General features: G+C 37.0%; 1 protein-coding gene across 4 annotated transcripts; it reads left to right on the top strand.

The window, feature by feature from the left end:
• The first annotated feature begins 1,360 nt into the window (after positions 1 to 1,360).
• On the top strand, positions 1,361 to 21,473 carry ZBTB41 (zinc finger and BTB domain containing 41). Of its 4 annotated transcripts, none has more exons than XM_075508163.1 (11): positions 1,361 to 1,482; positions 2,304 to 3,507; positions 5,524 to 5,731; positions 6,478 to 6,547; positions 9,296 to 9,443; positions 10,140 to 10,269; positions 12,145 to 12,240; positions 12,766 to 12,872; positions 14,309 to 14,414; positions 15,456 to 15,544; positions 16,357 to 21,473. In XM_075508163.1, exons 2-11 carry the CDS (start codon positions 2,385 to 2,387, stop codon positions 16,998 to 17,000), a joined length of 2,721 nt encoding a protein of 906 aa, XP_075364278.1. In that variant the 5' UTR covers positions 1,361 to 1,482; positions 2,304 to 2,384; the 3' UTR covers positions 17,001 to 21,473. The 4 variants fall into 4 exon arrangements, with proteins under 4 accessions (XP_075364278.1, XP_075364279.1, XP_075364275.1 ...); XM_075508164.1 differs by having other exon boundaries at positions 2,272 to 3,507; positions 16,441 to 21,473; XM_075508160.1 differs by having other exon boundaries at positions 2,272 to 3,507.
• The last annotated feature ends 339 nt before the right edge of the window (positions 21,474 to 21,812 follow it).

The following is a 21,812-nucleotide window of genomic DNA, read 5'->3' as shown; positions in this document are numbered from 1 at the left end:
ACGGTTTATGTACAGCTTAACTATGACTCTATAGAAATGAAAGTCAGGCAAGCACAAGCAACATCCTAAAAGAGCAGATGCCCCAAAGATAAGCAAATGTTTGCCTACAGTGCAAGAAAAACATAGTAATGTTGATTATTATTACTTATTGATGCCGTTATTTCACCTCAGAAGTAATAGCTTAATGAACTGACACTAGTTAAAATATTATTTGAAATAATTGAATATTAAAATATAATTTGATTTCAGTGTACTATTACAGTGAAAAAAATGAAGCTAAATAATTGTAACTTCAATTAAAATGCATGAGGGCTGTGAGTACAGACCGTATAGCAACAATCAGGAGGTAACAAATGCTTTGAGAATTTTCAGTATTTTTATTGGAAAATGTAACACCTGAAAGTCACGCAGTGTTTATTACACCAAGCGACAACCAGTATCAATTTACAAATCATAAACACAGAACACATGTTATGGAATAAAGTTGAATCCTGCATTAACGTAACAGTTCTTTAAAGCTCTCAGAAAAACAGGCTCATTTTCAGTGTCGCATTGTCACTAGCAGTTAGTTATCTTTGGAAAGCTAAAAATATAATTAATAGAAAGATGAAGGTCTTCTGATATGCTGATGAACTGCACCCCCAAGTGGATATTCGCCCGAGCCGTGGGACACTCACGGATCTGCTGCCTTTTGCCATCCGGGAAGCCTGAAAAGTGGGAATTTCACACGCACGTACGTGAAGTCCTGCGAAATACTCAAGGTATAAGACAAATGCAAAATAACATTATCGAGGAAAACTATCGGCAGCTTGGAAATTCCGAGTTATTTGTAATGGACTGCTGGTTAGGCATAATATTCCTTGCTTTCACACAGCGTGTTTAAGCACTGGGGCGAGTTTAGGCGTGCCTTCTCGTGCAGCTGTTTTGCAGTGTGTGGGGCCCACGCCCCCCCGCCACGCCGGGCCCTCGGCGCGGCCCGCGCTAACGGCTGCCCCGCAGCGGCCACACCGAACAACCTCGTCTCACTGCCCGCCCTGAACCTCTACGGAGGCTACGGGTGCCGGGCGCTCAGAAACGCCCGTCACCGACACGAGTGGCGCCCTCCTCGCAGCCGCGCTCTTGTTCCCGCTCACCGCGATTTCCCGGCACCACCCCGCAGGCCGCCGCCGTCCTCCCTGGCCCTGGCGGCAGCGACCCGCCCGCTGAGGGGCAGGGGGCGGACAGGGAGAGGCGCAGGGGCCCGCTCCCCGGCCGCCCCCGCGGTGACACCCCGAACCGCCCCGCCAGCGGGGAAGCCGCGCCGCCGCCCTCGCGCATGCTCAGAAGCGACGCCGCCGCCGTCGTCGTCGTCCCTCACGTCGGCGCACAGAGCGAGGCTGCGCGCGGCGCTGGGACCCGGAAGCGGCGGAAGCGGGTGCGGGTGCGGAGTGCAGCGGCGTTTAGCGGCCGAGCGGGCCCCGGGGACCGCCCAGCGCCGCGCAGGTGCGTGAGGCCGCCCCGCCGGGGCAGCGTGTGGGGAGGGTGACGGCCCGGCCCGGGGCTGGGGGGGGGGGGGTGCGGCCATTTTATGTCCCGCTCGGCAGCGGCGGGGGGGCCCTCGCGGCGCCCTGATGAGGGAGGCGGGTCCGGGGCGCCCTCTTTGCCCCCGAGCTCGATGTCGCAGGGCACTTCTCGGGCCGGCCCTCGGCTCCGCGGCGGACCTGCTGGCGCAGGGACAAAGGCACCGTCCGCGGGCCGGACCGGACCGGACCGGACCGAGCCGAAGGAGGCGGGAGCCCGGCCGCGGACTTGACACTTGGCGGTGACAGGCGCGGGCGGAGGGCCGCGCCGAGCGGCCTGGGCAGCCCTGCCGCCCTGTCAGGCGCCGGGCGGGTCTCTGGGCTGGCCCGAGGGGACGGGCGCCCGGCAGGAAAAGCAGAAGGGTTGGCTTGCCGTGTTGGGGTTAAACGGAAAGCGAGTGCCCTTCGGTGTAGTAATAAAAATAACAACTGTGTACGCCCATCCCAGAGTATTTCACAGGCTATATGCCTCTAGGAGACGAACAAAACCACCCTCAGCTGTCTCTTTAGATCTAATAATAGGCGATGTCGGTGCACTTTCTCCGACTAGCGTTATGCCGTGGTCTGGAATGGGAAGTGTGAGATTTTAGTAATTTAATAAAAGGTTAGTATGCAGGGCCGGTAAAACTAAGAGAGAAATAAAGAAAGCATTCATAAAAAAGGAAATTATGGTTAAGTACTAAGAGTAATTTTTATCATAATTCTTTTGCAGATTATGATATTACTGTTACGTATTTTCTCAAGGTCTGGAGCAGAACCAAGTCTTCACGAGAATTTTTTGCCAATCACCTATGAAGCTCCTGATTTTGAAGTTGCACTTCTGCAATGAAGAAAAGGAGACGGCTCGCTGCAAATCTAAATGAAAAGGTTCATCTTGGCCATGAGAAAGATACTGCAGAACAGATTCTTGTAGTAGACTGTGCACAAGAAATTGTACCAAAGTCTGCAGAAATAGTTCCTGCAGATCAGCTTGAATCTTCCCAAGAACTTTCACCGTCATCAGAACAAAGAAAGCTCCTAAGCTCATTGCAGTATAACAAAAATCTACTTAAATACTTAAATGACGATAGACAGAAGCATCCATCGTTTTGCGATTTACTCATAATTGTAGAAGGAAAAGAATTTAGTGCTCACAAAGTTGTAGTGGCTGTTGGGAGTAGTTATTTTCATGCCTGTTTGAGCAAAAATCCAAGCACTGATGTCGTCACATTAGATCACGTAACTCATTCTGTCTTTCAGCATTTGCTTGAGTTTCTCTACACCTCTGAGTTTTTTGTATATAAAAATGAAATTCCATTAGTGCTGGAAGCAGCAAAATTTTTAGATATCATAGATGCAGTGAAGTTACTAAATAATGAAAGTGTTTCTAACGTACAGACTGATGTGGTAACTGATGCACCTACATCAGTAGAAACACTCAATGAACTGACAGGTAAACTATTAAATAGTCATCAGTGCACTTTTTGTGGTCGAAGTTTCTGTTACAAGAAGTCCTTAGAAAATCATTTGGCTAAAGCCCACAGATCCCTTTCACTGGAAAGAAAACATGGGTTAAAAATGGTTGAGAAGGCCGACTTTTCCACTAGACGTTCTACAAGAAACCGTAAATGTCCAGCTAAATTTGATAACAGTGACAATGAAAGTGGTGATGCATCTGACAGCAATTTGGAAAAAGTCAGTTCTGACAAGGAAACATCTGATAGAAGTGAATTTGAAGACAGTGAAAGTGAATGCAATGCTGATGAAGAGGGACAGGAAGAGGAAATGTCAGGTGAAGATTCAGAGTCTGAAGAACAAAGTGAAAAAGAACAGAATGATACTGAAGAGGGTTCTGAGGCAGTTGATTCAGTGGGAAATATTCCTGAAGGCTTAGCTCCAGTCATCATTCAAAGCAGTAGCAAAAAACTACTGCAGTGTCCCAAGTGTGACAAAAAATTTGATCGAATAGGTAAGAGCAAGTTAGGTTGATCTCTTTCCTTTTTACCATATGGTGGTGCTATTTGTATGGGAAATAAACTGAACTTTTTCTCTGTGCTAGAGAGTGAAGATCATAATTTCTGGATCGTCTCACTGATCCAGGATGCTGCTAATTTTTCTGAATGTATTAAGTTATTATGTTTGTGGTGCTAAACAGTTTCAATAAATGAACTGAGTGCATTATTTGAAAAATCTGCAAATGCTAAATTTATTTCTCTTTCACTGCTCTGGATTCTGGTTGTTAGCATGGTATGTAAAAGCAGCATTGAAAAAGGAGAGAAATATAGCAAGATATTAAATGATAAATTGCATGAAGTCTGAAACTTGTACTGTATTTTCTGCCAAATTAATTTTAAGTAACAAAGCTGTCATTATTGCTGAAGTAAAACAGCACCATTGTCACACAGCCTGAAATTCTTTTATTCTACATGATGTGTAGTTGCTTAGGACCTAGTCACTCTGACTTCTAGCTTAATTTTTTCTGTAGTTAATACCAACTAGTATTTCATCAACCTAATCTGTTCTGTTAGTATCATTTATGTTACAGTCAAATCTAGGTGTATAGTTACTCAGGATATCAGAAGAGTCAAAATTCCAGCCTTCCTGTCCTTTCCCCCATTAAAAGTAAATTACTACTGAACTCCAGAATTTTGGTGTTCTTTCAGCTGGAATAAATGTTGAATTATGGTCATGTAAGGTATTGACTTCCTTTCAATCATGGGAATTAGGAAAGAAACAATTCCTCATAGTGTTAGGCATTTTTTGGTGTTCTTATAATAGACACAGTGTATCCTCCATCATTTTGAGATTTTAGGAGTTTATGAAAATGGGGTGGGGCTGGGGTGTGTATGTTGATTCCTACTCACACACAATGCGCTTAGCTTGCTGAGGTGAAGTGAATTTTCCAAGGTCACAAATGATATCATAGAAGCTATTTAACATTAAAAATGTAGGACTTAACTGTACTTGTAATGCCGTATCTTAAAATTAAAGCAACATAGGAAATTTTCTGAATTTGAGAGCTTTGTTATTAATATTGGAAGGCTACTGTGCAGAAATAAATGGCTTGTGAGTATTTAGGGTTGTAATGGTATATTTTGGGTTTGCACATATTGGAAGCCCTTTTCTCTTTGCGCTTTCATGACTTAGAATTCTAGTTTTGTGCTCAAAAAATACACGAGAAAATGCATTAAAACAAGTGATACATAAAGTATGTTTTCATAAGCTTGTATTACTGTAGACAATTGACTTGCATTTTAAATTTATGAGCTATAGTCTTTTTTTTTCCTTTATCTAACTCCCAGAAGTATGATGCATATTCTACAGAGAAAAAAAAAATCATCTAGTACAAAGCAGAGAGCATGCTATTGACTAAGTAGGTAGGTCCCCGGTGTAGGACCGAATTCTGTCCTCAGAAAAAACTGGCAAACGGAAGAGAGAATACAACCAGTGTGAAAGAAATGGGAGAGTAGTATTTTTGTTTATGGTAATATCTTGGGTCCCAAATATAGATAATTTGCAAGGGTCTGTATCATTCATTCACTGTTTTGTTATTTGAAAGTACCTTAAAAATACCAGTGTGTTGCAAGGCTGTTCCCTGTTCTGGAAAGGTACTTCACAATCAGTGTAATGAAAGAGTAGAAGTATAACTTTCAGTAGTGAAGAACTGAGTATGCTGTAGGGTTGAACAAGAGGGAGTTGTAACCCTCACACAGATTTAACAGTAATACAGAGCCCTTTTATTTTTACTCTTTATCTTAAAAATAGTTAAGATGGAAGTGTGTGGAGGAACCTTGAATCAAACATATATGTGATCACCATGCAGTTTTCAGTGTAAACCAGTAGAAATCTTCAGATGTGTGTGGAAGGTACTTAGATCTTGACCACATTTGAGAGAGAGATTACAGAACAAACCCCAAATGTATGTATTGTAGGTGATACCTGTTACAGTTTATGCTAACAGATTTTTGTTGTTGTTGTTGTACAGGCAAATATGAGAGCCATACACGTGTACACACGGGTGAGAAGCCTTTTGAGTGTGATATATGTCATCAGCGCTATTCAACGAAGTCCAACCTGACAGTGCACAGAAAGAAACACTCTAGTGATACTGACTTTCATAAAAAGGAACACAAATGTCCCTACTGCAATAAGCTGCATGCAAGCAAAAAGACTTTAGCGAAGCACGTGAAGAGGCAAGTATGACCAAATTTGTCTTGCATTTCTGAAGAATCGTTTTTTTCAGTTTGAAAGCGAAGATAAATGTATGTATGCACAGAGCATATTCTGCATTATTTGTATAACTTTTTGCAAATAAGTATATTTTCAAAGGACATGGGGATTAGCAGTATCAACTAACCTGCCAGAAGGAGCGCATAGGGACTGACTAAATAGCAACAGCGGTTCTGTGGGAGTTCTACCATAGGCTTTTACTATAAATTTTAGAATGCTCAGATTAGCTAGCACAGTCAGTCAGAAGACAACAGTTTTAATAATTACCTGTGTTGCGTTTAATGTGAAGGAAGAATAAAATACCTTCTTTGGTTTTAGATGTTGATGCTATACTGTTGATGATAATAGATGGATAAACCATTTCCTTGCAGGTTCTTTTAGGTGAATAACTTGTTTATGACAGGTCTAATTATCAGGTATTATTATTTACATACTGGTTTTTTCTCTTTCTTTGTAAATATCCATAAAGCGTTATAATTGAAACTGTCCTCTTTCTTACTAATTGTCATACGAGATTCTACAGGAGTCTATAGTCAACACTGCTTTCCAGTTACTTATGCCTTTAGAATTGTTTAATTATCAATATTCTGTTCTGCTGGTTTGGTGATCAACTTTCATGACACATAAAGCTTAGAAATGGATATTTAATATTTGGGTGATCTTCATCTTAGAAAGTTATAAGTACTTTCAGCTTCTGTCTTTCTTCTAGGTTTCATCCAGAGAATGTACAGGAATTTCTTTCTATCAAGAAGACCAAGAGTGAAGGTTGGAAATGTGATGTAAGTAATACTTCAGTACTTTTGGTTTGTTCATACAGATACTATGTTTTGTGACTTGAATACTCAAGTGAAAATATGGTATGTGTTTCTGTGGAATCTCAGTAAGCTTTGTAAATGATGGTATAAATTTCCTCTTTATGTGCTGATTTAAAGACTGAACTTTGTCTGTATGTACAGCTTGTGACCAGGTAGATAATACCAAATTGAATTCTAAACTAGCTGAAGGCACTATTTTTTAATGTGATCAGTTACTACCATTGTTAAAATACATCAATTTGCAGATGATTAGACTTGAGTGTTTGTTGTGGTTTAACCCCAGCTGGCAACTAAGCACCACACAGCTGCTCGCTCACTCCCCCCCAGAGGAATGGGGGAGAGAATCAGAAGAGTAAAAGTGAGAAAACTCGTGCGTTGAGATAGAGACAGTTTAATAGGGAAAGCAAATGCAAGCAAAGCAAAACAAGGAATTCATTCACTATTTCCCATCGGCAGGCAGGTGTTCAGCCATCTCCAGGAAAGCAGGGCTCCATCACGCATAACGGTTACTTGGGAAGACAAACACCATCGCTCCAAACATCCCCCCCTTCCTTCTTCTTCCCCAGCTTTATATGCTGAGCATGACATCATATGGCATGGAATATCCCTTTGGTCAGTTGGGGTCAGCTGTCCCAGCTGTGTCCCCTCCCAGCTTCTTGTGCACCCCCAGCCTGCTCGCTGGTGGGGTGGGGTGAGAAGCAGAAATGGCCTTGACTCTGTGTGAGCACTGCTCAGCAGTAACTAAAACATCCCTGTGTTATCAACACTGTTTCCAGCACAAATCCAAAACATAGCCCCATACTAGCTGCTATGAAGAAAACTAACTCTATCCCAGCCAAAACCAGCACAGTGTTATGAATACTTTAAAAACAGAGTATTTTCTCTGCCATTAATTATACACATCAAACACTGACCATAAAGTACGCTTTTTTGGAAGGCTCGCTCAATAGTGAGGAAAATATATGTTAAATATGAAACAGTTTCTCATTTAGCTGCATATGCCCATCAACAGAGTTGTAAATTTGTACTAAATTTATCTCTGGTTGTAAAATCAGAGGGTCCTTTCCTTGATTTTCCTCAGGAGAGGTATACGTGTGAAACTACATCTACAGTAAAAAGAAGTTTGTAGAACTTCCATTCTCTATCTGTCTGCTGCCAAATAATGTTTTAAGGTTTCAAATGTTGGGTTTTGTTGTTGTTGTTTTTTTAAGGGAATCGGTTTACCTTTTTCAGGGCAGCCGTTTTGTTTATGCAAACTGCTATATGCCCCTGTACGTCTCTAATATTAGGTGCCATAACATAATTAATAATCTTGCTTTGTTTGTGAACTTTCACTTACAAACATATAGTAGGAGGTTGGGAGATACCAACTGTAGGAATTTGTAGTGTTCATTCCGCTGGTGATGGTACCGTGGTTGGAGGTATTACATGGTTGACCAAAGGATGTTATCTTCCAGATGAAGTTATATTGTGTGAACATGTTACAGGTTCTGTTTGTTCCTAGGTAAGAAACATTTTAATAGTGGGAATCAATTTTGCAACATTGTTCATGTTCATTTCTCGAAAGTACTCTTACCAGATGAATGATTTGGTAAACTCCACTTGGTGGTTTGGGGTTTTTTTTTTTGGTTGAAAATTTTAAGTTTATGTTAAGTAGAAATTTTTAAAAAGTGAGACGCTGCTCTTGTACTGTTCGTGTGCATTGAAAATAGACTTGAGTTGAAAGCAGGGGGTAGAATTTTTTATTTAACATTAATGAGTTTTTAAACAAATAAAGCTGTTGCTTCTGATTTTCTGAGGCTGAAAGAGTGTTATTCAGGTGTGCCCTGAGAAACTGATTGCATGATTTAATGTATGGGAGTTAGGTAGTACTACATTCAGCTATTATGAACAATGGCAACAGTTTCCCAGTGAAATCAGTGAGCACCGTGTTGATTTATGTTAAAGCATGGGATCTTGATGTTAAATTTAATACCTAGGTTAAATGCCTAAATTTGAGCTGTGGCTTCAATTCTGTAATTGAACTGCATGCTTACTTTAATGACTACTTATAATTCTTGTACATTTGGGTTTTGATTAATCTGAAAACAGTACTAAAAAGCTCACATAATTTTAACATTGCAAAAGTTATGTATCTCTAAAATATATTTTGAGTTCTATTTCTTTGTTGGTATTGGCATTTTCTCTTTAATACAAGCTGTCAGAGAATTTCCCAGAGGAAATAAAGGAACAGGTATGACTCTAGTCCTACAGTAGCTTATACTACAAAAGCTTTTACCACAGTCCAACTGAGCTGTTTTCAACATCCAAAACCAAGCCAAAACTATTTGCTTTTTTTCCGTTGGGTTATTTTCTGCTGAGTTACCGTGTTGAAACACCCTAGGAAAAGAGTCTGGTAAGGGCTGGAGTCAGTAGAAAGAAGCAGGGGTGGAACATGTAACTGTATGCAGGAGTTGCCAGTATGATTTAGGCTGCCATGGATCGTCATCCTAATTTATATAGTGCAATCCACTAGGGTTTATGTAGAACACAGATTTTTTTGATGTTGACTGCAAGGTTTTACAAGTTGGGATAGAGTATGCTTTTGAAGAATACATGTTTAATCTTACATTGCTGCAGAGAGAAGATGAACTAAACTGTTAGAGTTTATGAATAGGAAAAAAAGTCTGGTTATAACTGATGTATCTTTGACAAAGTGTATTATCATTTTAGATTTGTAAGAAATCTTTCACTCGAAGACCTCATTTAGAAGAGCATATGATCCTTCACTCTCAGGATAAACCCTTTAAGTGTACCTACTGTGAAGAGCACTTTAAATCACGATTTGCAAGACTGAAACATCAAGAAAAATTCCATCTCGGTATAGAAACCTCCTTCTGACATGTAAACAATAGATTTAAAGTAAAACCTTCCTCCACCATTTTATGTCCTTACCAGTCTGGTTTCCACCCCACCTCCTTTTCCAGTTCTCTCTTTTTCAGTTTTGTGGGGGAGTTGTTATTTTTTTTGGTGGTTGGTTTTTTACTTTTCTGTCTTTTTGAGGCATTGTATTGTACCTAAATAAAAGCAAAATTGGGGGAGGGGAAGAAGAATTAAGGTTAGTTTTGTTTTAAAACTTTTTTGCATGAAATTGGTTCTCAACTACAGAGTCAGATTCTTCTGAAGTTTTCCAAAGGCCTTTTTCTTTCCTCCTGAAGTATTCCAAAGACTTCTTTATTACTACTAATTATTTCTGCTGGGTAGGAGCTAGATTGGTGATATAATGGGAATTTGTTTTTTCAAACAGTCTAAGTGGACTTAATTATTTTGACTATTAATTCTAAATTTTTTCTTTGCAATCATGAAACTTGCCAAAATACCAGGTATTAGAAATAACTTACCAAGCAGAAAGTGCACAAAGTCTAATTAAGGTATGCTGACTGTAGCAAACAGTAATCATTTGTTAGACAAAACTTTTGCTTTTTAAATTGATCGGGGTTTTCACAAGTAACCAGTTGTGCATCTTGTTTGGTTTAACTGACAGTTAATGATACTGTGTGTGTCTGTCTCCTTGTAGGGCCTTTTCCTTGTGATATTTGTGGCCGCCAATTTAATGATACAGGAAATCTGAAACGCCATATAGAATGTACTCATGGAGGAAAGAGAAAATGGACATGTTTCATCTGTGGAAAATCCGTTAGGGAACGGTAAGGAGTTGCATGACCACTTGAACTTCAGCAGAACAGAGAAATACTTAGTGTGCTTTGTTTGATTCTGAATATATTTTAGCTTTGAGTTTTTAACATAAATGAGACTATTTCAGAGGGTTAGTATATTGAAAGGTAGTGTCAGAGCCACAGGTAGCATGTGGTTTTTCTGATGACCTCTAAAATTAAGGGTGACAACTGTAAGTAATTAGTCATGAGGCAGAACTATATTAAGAAAGTCTTACCTCTAATTCATTTCACTTAGAGTTCCTGTGTTGTGCAAGAACATCTTGCATTTGTGGGAAAGTTTTCTGCCATAGATATTTTGGTAAATGTACTGATGAGGACAGGCGGATGAGGAACACTGGTGAGAATGACTAAGAAGAAATTGGACTTCTACAAACACGGTTTCATGGAAGAGGGAATAATACTATACAACCTGTGCTGCTGCTTCTCTAAATGGAGGGAAAAAAAAATGTTAATTTAGCACTTTGAAAAGTGGAAGCTCTAAAAGTTGGCTCATAAATTCTAGTATATAGAAAAAGAGCATAGAAAAGCTGTAGAAATAAGATGCGCCCCATTTCTATCCTACACATGAGGAAAAAAAACGTGAATTTTAAACAGTTGTTAACATGGCTTCAGTGCAGACGCCTTGCACTGGTCTATAAAGAAGATCTTTTAAGTTTTCCAAATGGTGATTTATGTTTAGGTTCTGAAACAATAAGGCTTATAATTTTTTTTATTTTGACAGAATACAGCTTCATCTCAGTAACTGTGACTAAGATTCTAGTTGTGTTCTCTTTGGGGAATATGAAAAGATCTGAGTGTGTACTGCAATATATTTTCTTGATTTTTATTTTTTTTTCCAATGACTGGCAAAGACCCCTGGACGTACTGTAAGAGGAAGATTTGTCCTTAATGGGTTTTGTTGGTGGTGTGTATTTTCTAGTAGTTTGGTCAATAGGGTATGCATGTGTTAAAAGAAAATGCACTAACACAATAACAAAATAGTAAACAAACAAGCTATAAAGCACAGATAGTCTTTCAACTCTATAAAGCTCACTTTGAACTGCACGAAGAATTTCTGCTTAAAAAAGTCAATATGTTTACACCATTCAGGTTTCATTTATGTTATGTAAGGCAGTTGAATATTTAGATGTTGTTGCTCTCATTGGAAAAGATAATTTTTTTTGTGTAAAACATAAAAATATCTTTGAAAAATAATATTTATAATAAGTACGGGAAGGAGATCAAAGAATTTTCTCTTTTATTTAGTTCACACACTTACCAGCTGTGCATACAGTAAATTTTATTGTCTGATTCCTTTGCTTGAGAGGAATTTTCACCTGCATGCACTTTTTTTTTTTTTTTTTTACATTGGAAAGGCAATAGTAAAAGTAGACTTGCATATGTATATGTATGTATGTGTATATAAATGTATATGTATTTAAATAAGCTCTGTGCTGAGTTAAGTTAAATTAACAGCCATGATCTAGATTTCCTTCAAGTCTGACTTGAAAGCTCTAGCTTTATACATATAGTAACAAGGAAATTATTACATAGAAAATTAGTACTTAGAAAATAGTGTTGAAATTGATGTTTTGTTTAATGTATGTTGTCCAAATGTATGTTGGGACAATGTTTTGTTTCTTTGCTTATATTGTTTCTAGACCCAGCCAATTCAGTAAATAGTAGATAGGTTGCCATACTACCTTTGAATGTATGTATATGTGTGTGTATGTGAATAAATTGATGCAGTTGCTTGGATATATTGTGATCCATCAGAGTTAAATAAATTGAGAAATTCATAGTCTGTTTCACTTTAAAGTGGCAGTGACATTGCTTAAAATTAATTTTTCTGCCTTTGTTAAACAGAACAACTTTGAAAGAACATCTGAGAATTCACAGTGGAGAGAAACCTCATCTTTGCAGTATTTGTGGGCAGAGTTTTCGTCATGGAAGCTCTTACAGGTAAAATAAGCTGCTAAACTGTCTCGCTTATTTGGTGATATATATGCATTCACGTTATTAACATAATTCTTCGTAATGTATGGGTTTTGATTTATTCCAACTCTGAGAGCATTAGTAAATGCTTTAAACATGCTTATATATTGAAAATATATTAATAACCTGTGAGAAGTAATTTAATTTTTAATACAAGACGTTAGTGGTTTAAACACAGACAGAATCCCATACAAATCTTGTATCAAAGTTGACTTTCTTGCACATCTGAAACTTTTGCATCTTTGTTATTCAAAGAGAAAATAAGCGGAGGACTAAAATATCCTGCTAAATTAATATCACATATGAGAGTTTAGTTCTGTTCTCTCTTGCTTTCTAAGAGCAGTTTAAGCATACCTCAACTGAAAGTTATTTCCTGATATTTGTGTGAAGCATTAAAGACTGTGTTTTCTGGTATTTTGCATTGAGTTAGCAGTACAGATTATGTTAACAAGATTGCATTTTATGGTTATATTTATGACTATACATATACAGACTTCATCTGAGAGTCCACCATGATGACAAGAGATACGAATGTGAAGAATGTGGGAAAACATTTATTCGGCATGACCATCTGACAAAACACAAAAAAATACACTCAGGTAGGCATTTTCTTTGAAAATTGGCTTTGAAATTACTATTTTGAAATAAGATCAAATAAAAAATTAATTATGGACTTTTTTTCAGTACATGCAATGTTTTAGGCCTGATAAAAGTTCCTCTCACTATTGTTAAGGTCTACTAAAGTAGGGTAAGCCTTACATGTTTTCAAGGTTTAAAAACCAAGTGTTTCCTCCATGTTAACATAGAAAGCCGAGGGACAGTCAAAAACATGTAACAGTGAATTGCTTTAAAAATAATAATAAAAAAAGCAAAAGTGAAAAAGGAGGATTTTTTAATGAGTTTAGATTTCTTTTTTTTAATAGCAATTGTGTGAAACATTATTACCACAACACAGAAGAAGCTGTCGCAGTCTCTGTCAAAGTTTGTACACTGATCACTTTAACATAAGAACATCAAAGAGGCGTTTCTGAAGTCTCTGTTATGGGGAAGAGGGAAGGAAGGAAGGTGGTGGAAGTCAACCCTGAGAACAGCCAGATGGGATGATCAGGAGGAAGAAAAAAAATCTTTCTGTTGCACTGAGAGCAGAAAGTTTATCAAATGTATAGGAGGAGCGAAGATTCACTAGGGACTTTTCCTTTTTCAGAACAGGATCCAAAGGGAATGTGGCCTTCTAGGAGGCAAAATACTTTCTAGGCAGCATGAAAATATGAAAGTGATCAGAGTCTAAACTTCCTGAGCCTTTATTTTGAAGGACAGCTTCTTTTTTGGTGTTTGAAATCATAATGTCTGCTATAAAATAAAGAAATCTTTGAAAACTCAAGTAAAAAAAAAAAAATCCTCTTTTCTACTCTATTTGCTTTCCCCCCCTCTAGAAAGTTACATTCTTTGACTGTCCACACTCCTCCTACTTACATGAGAAGAAATATTCTGCCACTTTGTGGAAGATCTCAAGATGACTAAAAAGAATCAAGATACTTTTAAACAGCAGCATAAAAGAAAAAGGTAACTATGTAAATCAGGATAATTAAAAAGATAAATACTGTGATGTAATTTTAAGTTCTAAAAATTAGTAGCTGAGAATAAGCTTATCTTTTAAAGCCCCTGAATTATTGAACATAACACATTTGGGGTCATAATGAAGAGAGCAGATTCCTAGTCAGTCACTTGTACATCTCACGCAGTGGGTGTTTGGGAAGTGTCCCTTAACTCACGAACATAAATTTCTTTGTAGAAATGACAAATGATCAGTAACAGTAATATATAACAAGTGGTAAAAATCCTTACTCTGATAGAAACAACCTACTTCCTGGATTTCTTCTTTGATAACAGAATCCCTCTCTGAGTAAGGTATGGAAGTGCTTGATTGGCGGACTTTGTGAACATGGATCTACTGTATGTCTTACAATTACAGCTCTTAAACATTTAATAAGTTCCAGAAGATTTAACCAAAATGTATTGAATTTTGCCCTTGTAGGTGAAAAAGCACATCAGTGTGAGGAATGTGGAAAATGTTTTGGCCGTAGAGATCACCTTACTGTTCATTATAAAAGTGTTCATCTAGGAGAAAAAGTTTGGCAGAAGTAAGTGTGGGTTTTTTATAACTGCTGTTATAATACTTCAGTAAATACTTCTGTACTGTAACTGATTTTGTTGGGACTTGCATGTTCGTGCAGAATTCTAGTAGTCTGTGTGTTTGTCATGCCCGTTACCTTGATAGAGATATCATTGTTAGGGTTTGAAATGGATATCAGAAAATTGCCTTCACAATTTAAACAAGATGCAAGATGTTTTCTTTGTAGCATAATTAAGTAAATAAAACCATAAAAAGGATCAAATTTTAATCTGTTGATTAGCTGTCTCAATGTTGTTCTAAATTGATGGTTTGCTGTAATATTGTCATTGCAGACTAGTTAAGACTGAATTACTAGACATCGTGTAAGCACTGTGAGAACTATCCCATGCTTAGGTATTTTAGAAGCTGGTAGCAGATTAGTGGCTCTGAAAGTAGGTAAAAACTTTGAAACCTAAATTATGTCTATAAATTGAAAATGCAATAGGGTTTTTAAATTCTTGAGCTCCAAAAATAAGCCTTACGGAGATTTCGAAATAAACTGAGACCTAGTTGTTTTTCAAATGGTGCGTTTTAACTGCTTGTACTCATTAGAATTGTGTAGAAGCCTTTATAGACATATCTGTGTTGAAAATATAGTACATTATCTGCTTATTCTCTTTATTTTTTCTTGGTAGCCAGTAGCCTAAACCATTCCTAGTGCTTTATTTATGGCATAATTCTGTCGAAGTGAAAGCCTTTTGTGGATGTTGGCAAAAAACTGTTACTTAAGGATATTTTTGGGGCCAGAAAAGAAGTTTTAGTGGCTTTTGCTCTTTGAATACTAGCGTCAATCTCAGCAGAGAATAAGATGTGACTATCAAAAAGAATCTTAATTAACCTTATTGGTATGCAGATGCCAGGAAACATGAACATAAGTGACGAAATTTGGAAATTTTGATATTCAGCTATTTTGCAGTTAAAGATTTCAGAAAGCACTGTGCACATAGCTTTATGATTAGTTGGTTTAAAAAAAAAGTATCTAACATGAAATGTCTTTTTTTCTTTAAAGATATAAAGCAACATTTCACCAGTGTGAAGTCTGTAAGAAAGTTTTTAAAGGGAAATCAAGTTTGGAAATGCATTTTAGGACACATTCAGGTAAAAATAAAATAAACCCCAACAAAACCACAAAACATGTAGGAATGTATTTTTATGCATCAACATTGATGGAATTATTTAATTCATTATGGTTGTTGAGCATTCAAGGCAAGAATAGCAGGAAGCAGCAAGACTTTTTATTCTTTTTCATATGTTGGTCATTCCTGAATACTGCCTTCTGAATGTATCAGTTGAAATATTGATAATCCTCAACACAGGTTTTTGGTAAGCTCTCTACACCTCTTCCTTTAGTTTACTGGTGTATGTTCTTGCCAAAGTTACTACCCAGATCTAATCATTTTTGTGGTCCAGAGAATACTACTTTTCAAGTGGTAATCTAAACAAGGATTTGAAATCCCTTTGGAAAGGTTTATGTCCTTATATGTTTGACTTTGGTTTTCCTGCCTTATGTTTAGGGAAATCATTGTCCTTTCGAAATGTATAGAACTACAAATTGAGCTCATTTAATACCAGTATCATAACAGTTTAAAGACTGTTCTTTTTTTATTTGGTTTATATTCTGATTGTCTTTGGGACTTCTGTCAGGTACACACAAGTATTGAGAGAATTGTATGTAAGGAGAAGGGTATGCTAATATAACTTCTAAACAAACTTCTAATGGCTGCCTTCATTCCAGAATTGATGCTAAACTCTGCTTGCTCTGATGCTAAACTCTGCATTGATGCTATGCTCTTTGTTTTCAGTAAAATTGTTTTATACTAGGTCTCTATGCCATAATCTGTGTATGTATTTGCATATTTATGTGTGACATGGTGTTACTCAGAATAACTAATTCTTCTCTGTCTTTACAGGTGAGAAACCCTACAAATGTCAAATCTGTAATCAGTCTTTCAGAATTAAGAAGACATTAACAAAACACATGGTTATTCATTCAGATGCCCGACCTTTTAATTGCCAACACTGTAATGCAACATTTAAACGAAAAGACAAGCTGAAGTATCATATTGATCATGTTCATGGATCAAAGGCTGCAGAAGAGGCATTGACATCTTCTTCAGAGGAAAAGCTAGTCTCCTTACCAGTGCAGTACACCTCTGATGACAAAGTTTACCAAACTGAGGCTAAACAGTATGTGGAACAGTCCAAAGCATATCAATCAGAAGCCAAAACTTTGCTACAGAATGTATCTACAGAAGTATGTGTGCCTGTGACTCTGGTACCAGTTCAGATGTCTGATCCGCAAGCTGATCTAGTACAGCATACTACTCAGTCACATGGCATTCTTCCTCCACAACCTGAGCAGACAGATTATCAACGAGCAACAGATCTATCATTTCTAGAGAAATATACTCTTACTCCACAACCTGCAAATATTGTTCATCCTGTAAGACCTGAGCAAATGTTGGACCCTAGAGACCAGTCATATCTTGGAACTTTACTGGGGCTAGACACAGCTCCTACTGTACAGAATATTTCAAACAATGAACATTCATGATCAGACCATAACATTCCACCTAACTTGCTAAGCCATTAGCCAACAGAAGGCTGATATGGCAATTAAGATTTATATTTTATATTTTATTTGGACTCATGAGTCTTCTGCATAGTTTTGGAAAAACAGGTTTGTTTACATAATATTTGAACATTTAGGCACATTTTGATGCATACTGAAAGAGTGTTTCTTGTGATTTTAAGAGTTTTTAAAAATCTTATAGATGGTCTTTTAAAAATTATACTCCGAAATATCTTTTAAGGGTAGTGGCTGAAAAATGTAATTACATATCTGGCTATTAATTTAAAAAAAATTGTTTGCCTTTCTGCATCTCACTTTGAATTAATGTTTTAACTGTAACAGAAAGCATTCTGGAAGAATAAGGACTATATCAAATTCATTAAAAGTTGTAAGGGCAGGCAGGGATATAAACTTTGAATTATGTTTCACATAGAAATCAAAATATAATTTTACTTGAACCCTCAGGCATTTTTGGAGGGTTTTAAAGTCTGCTGGACTCTGGAGCCTAGCCAGTGGACACGGGAACTAGATTCTTCTGAAAAGTGATTCAGATATTTTATGAAGATACTAAACAGGGTGTTTGGTGATTCCCCTGAGTATAATTACGCTGCCTAAATTTGGCCTCTTAATTCTTCCTTGATCTCTAATACTGAATTATGTGGAAAGATCTAGACAACGGTATTGTCTAATTTTCTACAGTTAGTCCTATATAATTTTAATATGCATTTTTTTCTTGCTTTTTCAATCTTGTTTGTTTTCTAAAGTGTGCCCCACACTCTAACTTTGTAAGAACTGGGAGTATTTGCAAGGTCATTTTAATCTATGAACAGTCATAAAGGATTGGCATGGTTTATCCTTGTTAGAGCATAAATTATAGCAGGGTCCCACATTAACATTTTCAGGTTATCTGTGGTAGAGGAGAAATTTAAAGACTATTATTTCCAGAACGTACTCAACTTCTATTTAAAAAAAGAAGTAATCAGTAATTATAAATCTCTTGTGTGTTGCTAATGAAATTGTTTCATTTCTCACTTTCTTGTACTGTGTTTATAAAACAAAGTCAAACTCTTGAGAGTATTTTATGTCTTTAATTGTTTTTAGCTTTTTCTTTACTAGACGTAAGGGTTTTTTCCAAAAAGAACCATTTTGAACTACAAGTCTAATGTAATTCACCATGAAATGTAGTATAATTTAACCTTATCAAGCTTTCAATTTTAAGCCTACTTGAAAAATAATTATTCTGTGTTTGTTTGGTCAATATTATGCCAAAGAAAGTATCTGAAGTAATTTTATAATCTTCATTATTCCTCACAAGAATTACATATTAAGGCAAAATTTTCCCCAGTTTTCCCTGTTCTTAAATTATTATCTTAAACTTTAAAATGGGAAACTGGACATATGTGCATTATTGTAACTGTTAAATTTATCCAATGACCTGAGGACATATGATCTGTGGTAAAAAGTTCTTTTATCATTGCAGTTCTATAAACTCTTAAGTGGCACGGATCATTTTAAATCCTATTCAAATACTTTGGTGTTAGATTCTGTTAATCCCCATCTACTTCAGTGTTGAGCAGTTTGCAGGAGAGGGGCCAGAGCTGCCTGAATGTTCATATTTTGAAGCTTGTACCCTAATGGATTCTTAACCTAAACACACCAAAGATTTCTGTTAGCTGTTAAATAGTGGCAGAGTTATAGAATTTTAAGTGTTATTGGTATTTAAATAGGACTTAGCCAAAGAAGCACAATAGAAGTCCTAAACTTTCAAAGTTCAGTTTCTAAAACAGGACTACATATGTTTTAACTGTTCTATGTTTGTATCTCTAGAGTAAAATTTAGAGCTGTGCTCTGGGAATGTTCAGGCTGACATGCTGTAAATATATCTGGTAAGAAGCTGAATACTAGCAAATATACAGCAATAACGAGGCCATTGAATGCCACCTTCTGAAAGGACACTATCAAGTACTACCCTTCCTGCTTTCTAACTCCACCTTCATCTCCTTTCAAAATAAAACTGTTTCTGTCATCTTTACACTCCATGGCTTGAAAACTGCTGTTTAATGTGTAGTTTTCAAGGCGACATGTATGTATCACATTCATATTACCGCATGTGGACATGAAACATGGTTTCCAGCATTTGTAATTGTACTGTTAAAAATAACCCGACATCAATGGTGTCAGTGCAGTTCTCAGACTAAAAGCCTAACTCTGTTATTTCTTGTCTTTTCTGTCCTACAGTAGAAAAAAGTATTGTAGGATTTTGACAAAACAGTGGCTTAAAAATATGTGGTAACTGATTTTTTTTTTTCCAATCCAGTCTGTTCGGAAGGCACTCTAGTAAAATACTAAAATGGAATTTGAAGTGTATTTACTTGATAATGTCCTTTTTAAAATTATTTCATGATTGTGCCTTTTATATATATTCTGAATAATGGCTTTTTCTCTAGTTCACTTGATTATTCAGAAAACATTAAGGTCAATATCTTCCAAAGGGCTTCATGTTTTTGGGTGCCCAGCAAGAAACAGACTATAAAAGGACTTGTTTTTCAGAAAAATGAGCGCTATCTTTGCTGTTTGGGTGACCAGAATTACTAGTCATTCCTAGAAAAAATGATCTACTAGTTCTTTGGCGTTCTTTTGTTTGCAGATAACCCTACTAGTTAGTGTTTTTACCTGCTGGTCAGGCTGGATCATTGCCAGTTGACAGTGAAAGAAAATAGGAAAGCTTATGTGCTAGATACATAGTTTTTATTTTTTTAATCATGAGCTATAATTCTTATGGCTTTACATCTATTTAAAATTCATGTATAAGCAAAGTAAATTTTCATGGACTGGTACTTCATTTGGTAGGTAGAAGTAGCTGATCTCTGCTTGATGGAGGACAGTTCCTCTTAAGAGGACTGGAGTTGAAGGGCAGAGATCTGCATCTCACAGCTGCATGGGTCAAAACTCCTTAGGTGTCTGGTACCTCCGTTTTAATATGCATGTGTACTCATCCAAGAGTGCGCGTCCTGTTGATCTGGAGGGCGCTTTTACAATAAAAGCTATGTTTTATCTGGCAGTCATTGACTCAGTTGACCGTTTGTTGCCAAAGAAGGAAGAAGCAGGTCTCTCTTAAAAATATCTCTAAAGAATGATCAGTGGCACATTTGCAAAAAGTTGGTCTTTTCCACATGCTGACCTTTGGGGAGAAGAGTGGAGTCCGTGTTGGTACTCTAAACTGCTATGTGGTTCTGAGAACTTACTGCACTCATTCTGTTTAAACACTGAATTCTGTATTTTTTTTCTGAACAAATTTCTAGTTGTTGACTGGGTTACTGCCTTTAATCCTGTAAGTGGATGTTATGTTCAGTTTGTTTATTTATATTGGAATTTCCTCTTTGAGCACTGACACTTTTCCTATAGAGGTATGGCTCTCATGGGTTCTTTTTATGCTGAACATCAGTAATTGTAATGGTGATGATATATCTTCTGTAAGGCTGTGGTTTCCTTAAAAATATAGTGCTACTTTAGTCTGGATTATAATTCGGGTAGTTATTTTTAAAGATGGGTCATGCCAGAACACAATGACAAAAGATTTATTTGGTATCGTCAAAGAGCTAAGCTTATTTCCCTAGTAAAAAATGTGAAAGAGCTTCCAGAACTCTGAAGAACACTTCAAAGGAATCAACTCGTAACGTGCTCGATCGAACATGAAATGCGTTATGGAGTGCTAAGAAATAAATGACCCTCAAGCTTTTAAATTTAAAATAATTTCTGTGTAGAAGTTCATGAATGTAGAATTATGAATGAATTCTGAGAAGGCTGTTGTAGATGAATAGGTTTTTTTTTTCCCCTTAAAACAATAAAAAAGATGTGAAATTTTTCTATATTGAGCATACATGCATAGCTGATGCAGGCTGCATGTTCTCCATGTGACTGAAGCTTAAGGGAAATTAAAGAGTGCATTTATCTGTAGGTCCTTGTGGCTACTGTCACCTGTGATCTTTTTTACACCATCGTCTCACAGTGATTTGGTTGTTTCATGGTGTGCATTGAAGAATGCCACTGGCAGAATATAATGCAGAGCAGTCACTTCGCTTAAGCCCATAAGGATCTTTTTCATGGTTCATAAGAAATGTTTTGGTTTAAAAGGATTTCGTGGATTAAAGGTGACAATGGCAAAATTTTTTGAATCCCCCATAACCATTTTGATCATGTTTAAATGTTGGTCCTTTTATATGAAAGAATAAGGTGAAATAAACTCAATATTTTGTCACTGGTATATGAGATAATGTGTTTTAAATGTGATCTGTATAGGTTGGTATTTTAGATGGAAGTCTTTAAGTAAAGTTGTCTTTTTAGGGGAAATTCTTTGCTGTAAGGAAAAGTTAGGAAGTGTACTGTAAATGTAGAAGTACTCCGTCCTATGTGTAATTTTGTTTGTTATGGAAAAGTAAAGTTCTTTTGTCTTAACATGGCTTGCTTCACAGGATTTCTTGCAGGGGTGCTTGTGCTAAGTTTTGACTTCTGCCCTTTTTTTTTTAAACAGCATGGAAACACACTATTCTGTATGTCTTTCAGTTTGAAAGCTTGTGAAAGATAAACAGATGAAGCAATTTTTTTCATCAAATTTGTGTGCGTCTCATTCTACTTTTTATTTTAAAATATTTTGTAAATTAAATTTATTTAGAAAAATACTTGGCTTCACGTGATTTTTTTTTTTTTTTTTTTAATATGGGTAGCTTTTTAGCATGAAGGTTTGCTAAATGCATTTTTTGGTGTTTTTTTTAATTTTGAAGCATTGCTCAAGCT

Source organism: Mycteria americana, chromosome 7 (genome assembly GCF_035582795.1).
Source record: "Mycteria americana isolate JAX WOST 10 ecotype Jacksonville Zoo and Gardens chromosome 7, USCA_MyAme_1.0, whole genome shotgun sequence".
NCBI lineage: Eukaryota > Metazoa > Chordata > Aves > Ciconiiformes > Ciconiidae > Mycteria > Mycteria americana.
Note: the sequence above shows the minus strand (reverse complement) of the source record. Positions and strands in the feature narration are given on the sequence as shown.

Bases quoted from the DNA above. Each gene is read 5' to 3' on its own strand.
- ZBTB41 (XM_075508163.1), top strand. From the start codon at position 2,385: ATGAAGAAAAGGAGACGGCTCGCTGCAAATCTAAATGAAAAGGTTCAT. The intron at 10,270-12,144 runs GTAAGGAGTTGC...TTTGTTAAACAG, and splicing joins GGAAAATCCGTTAGGGAACG to AACAACTTTGAAAGAACATC. The intron at 15,545-16,356 runs GTAAAAATAAAA...CTGTCTTTACAG, and splicing joins GCATTTTAGGACACATTCAG to GTGAGAAACCCTACAAATGT.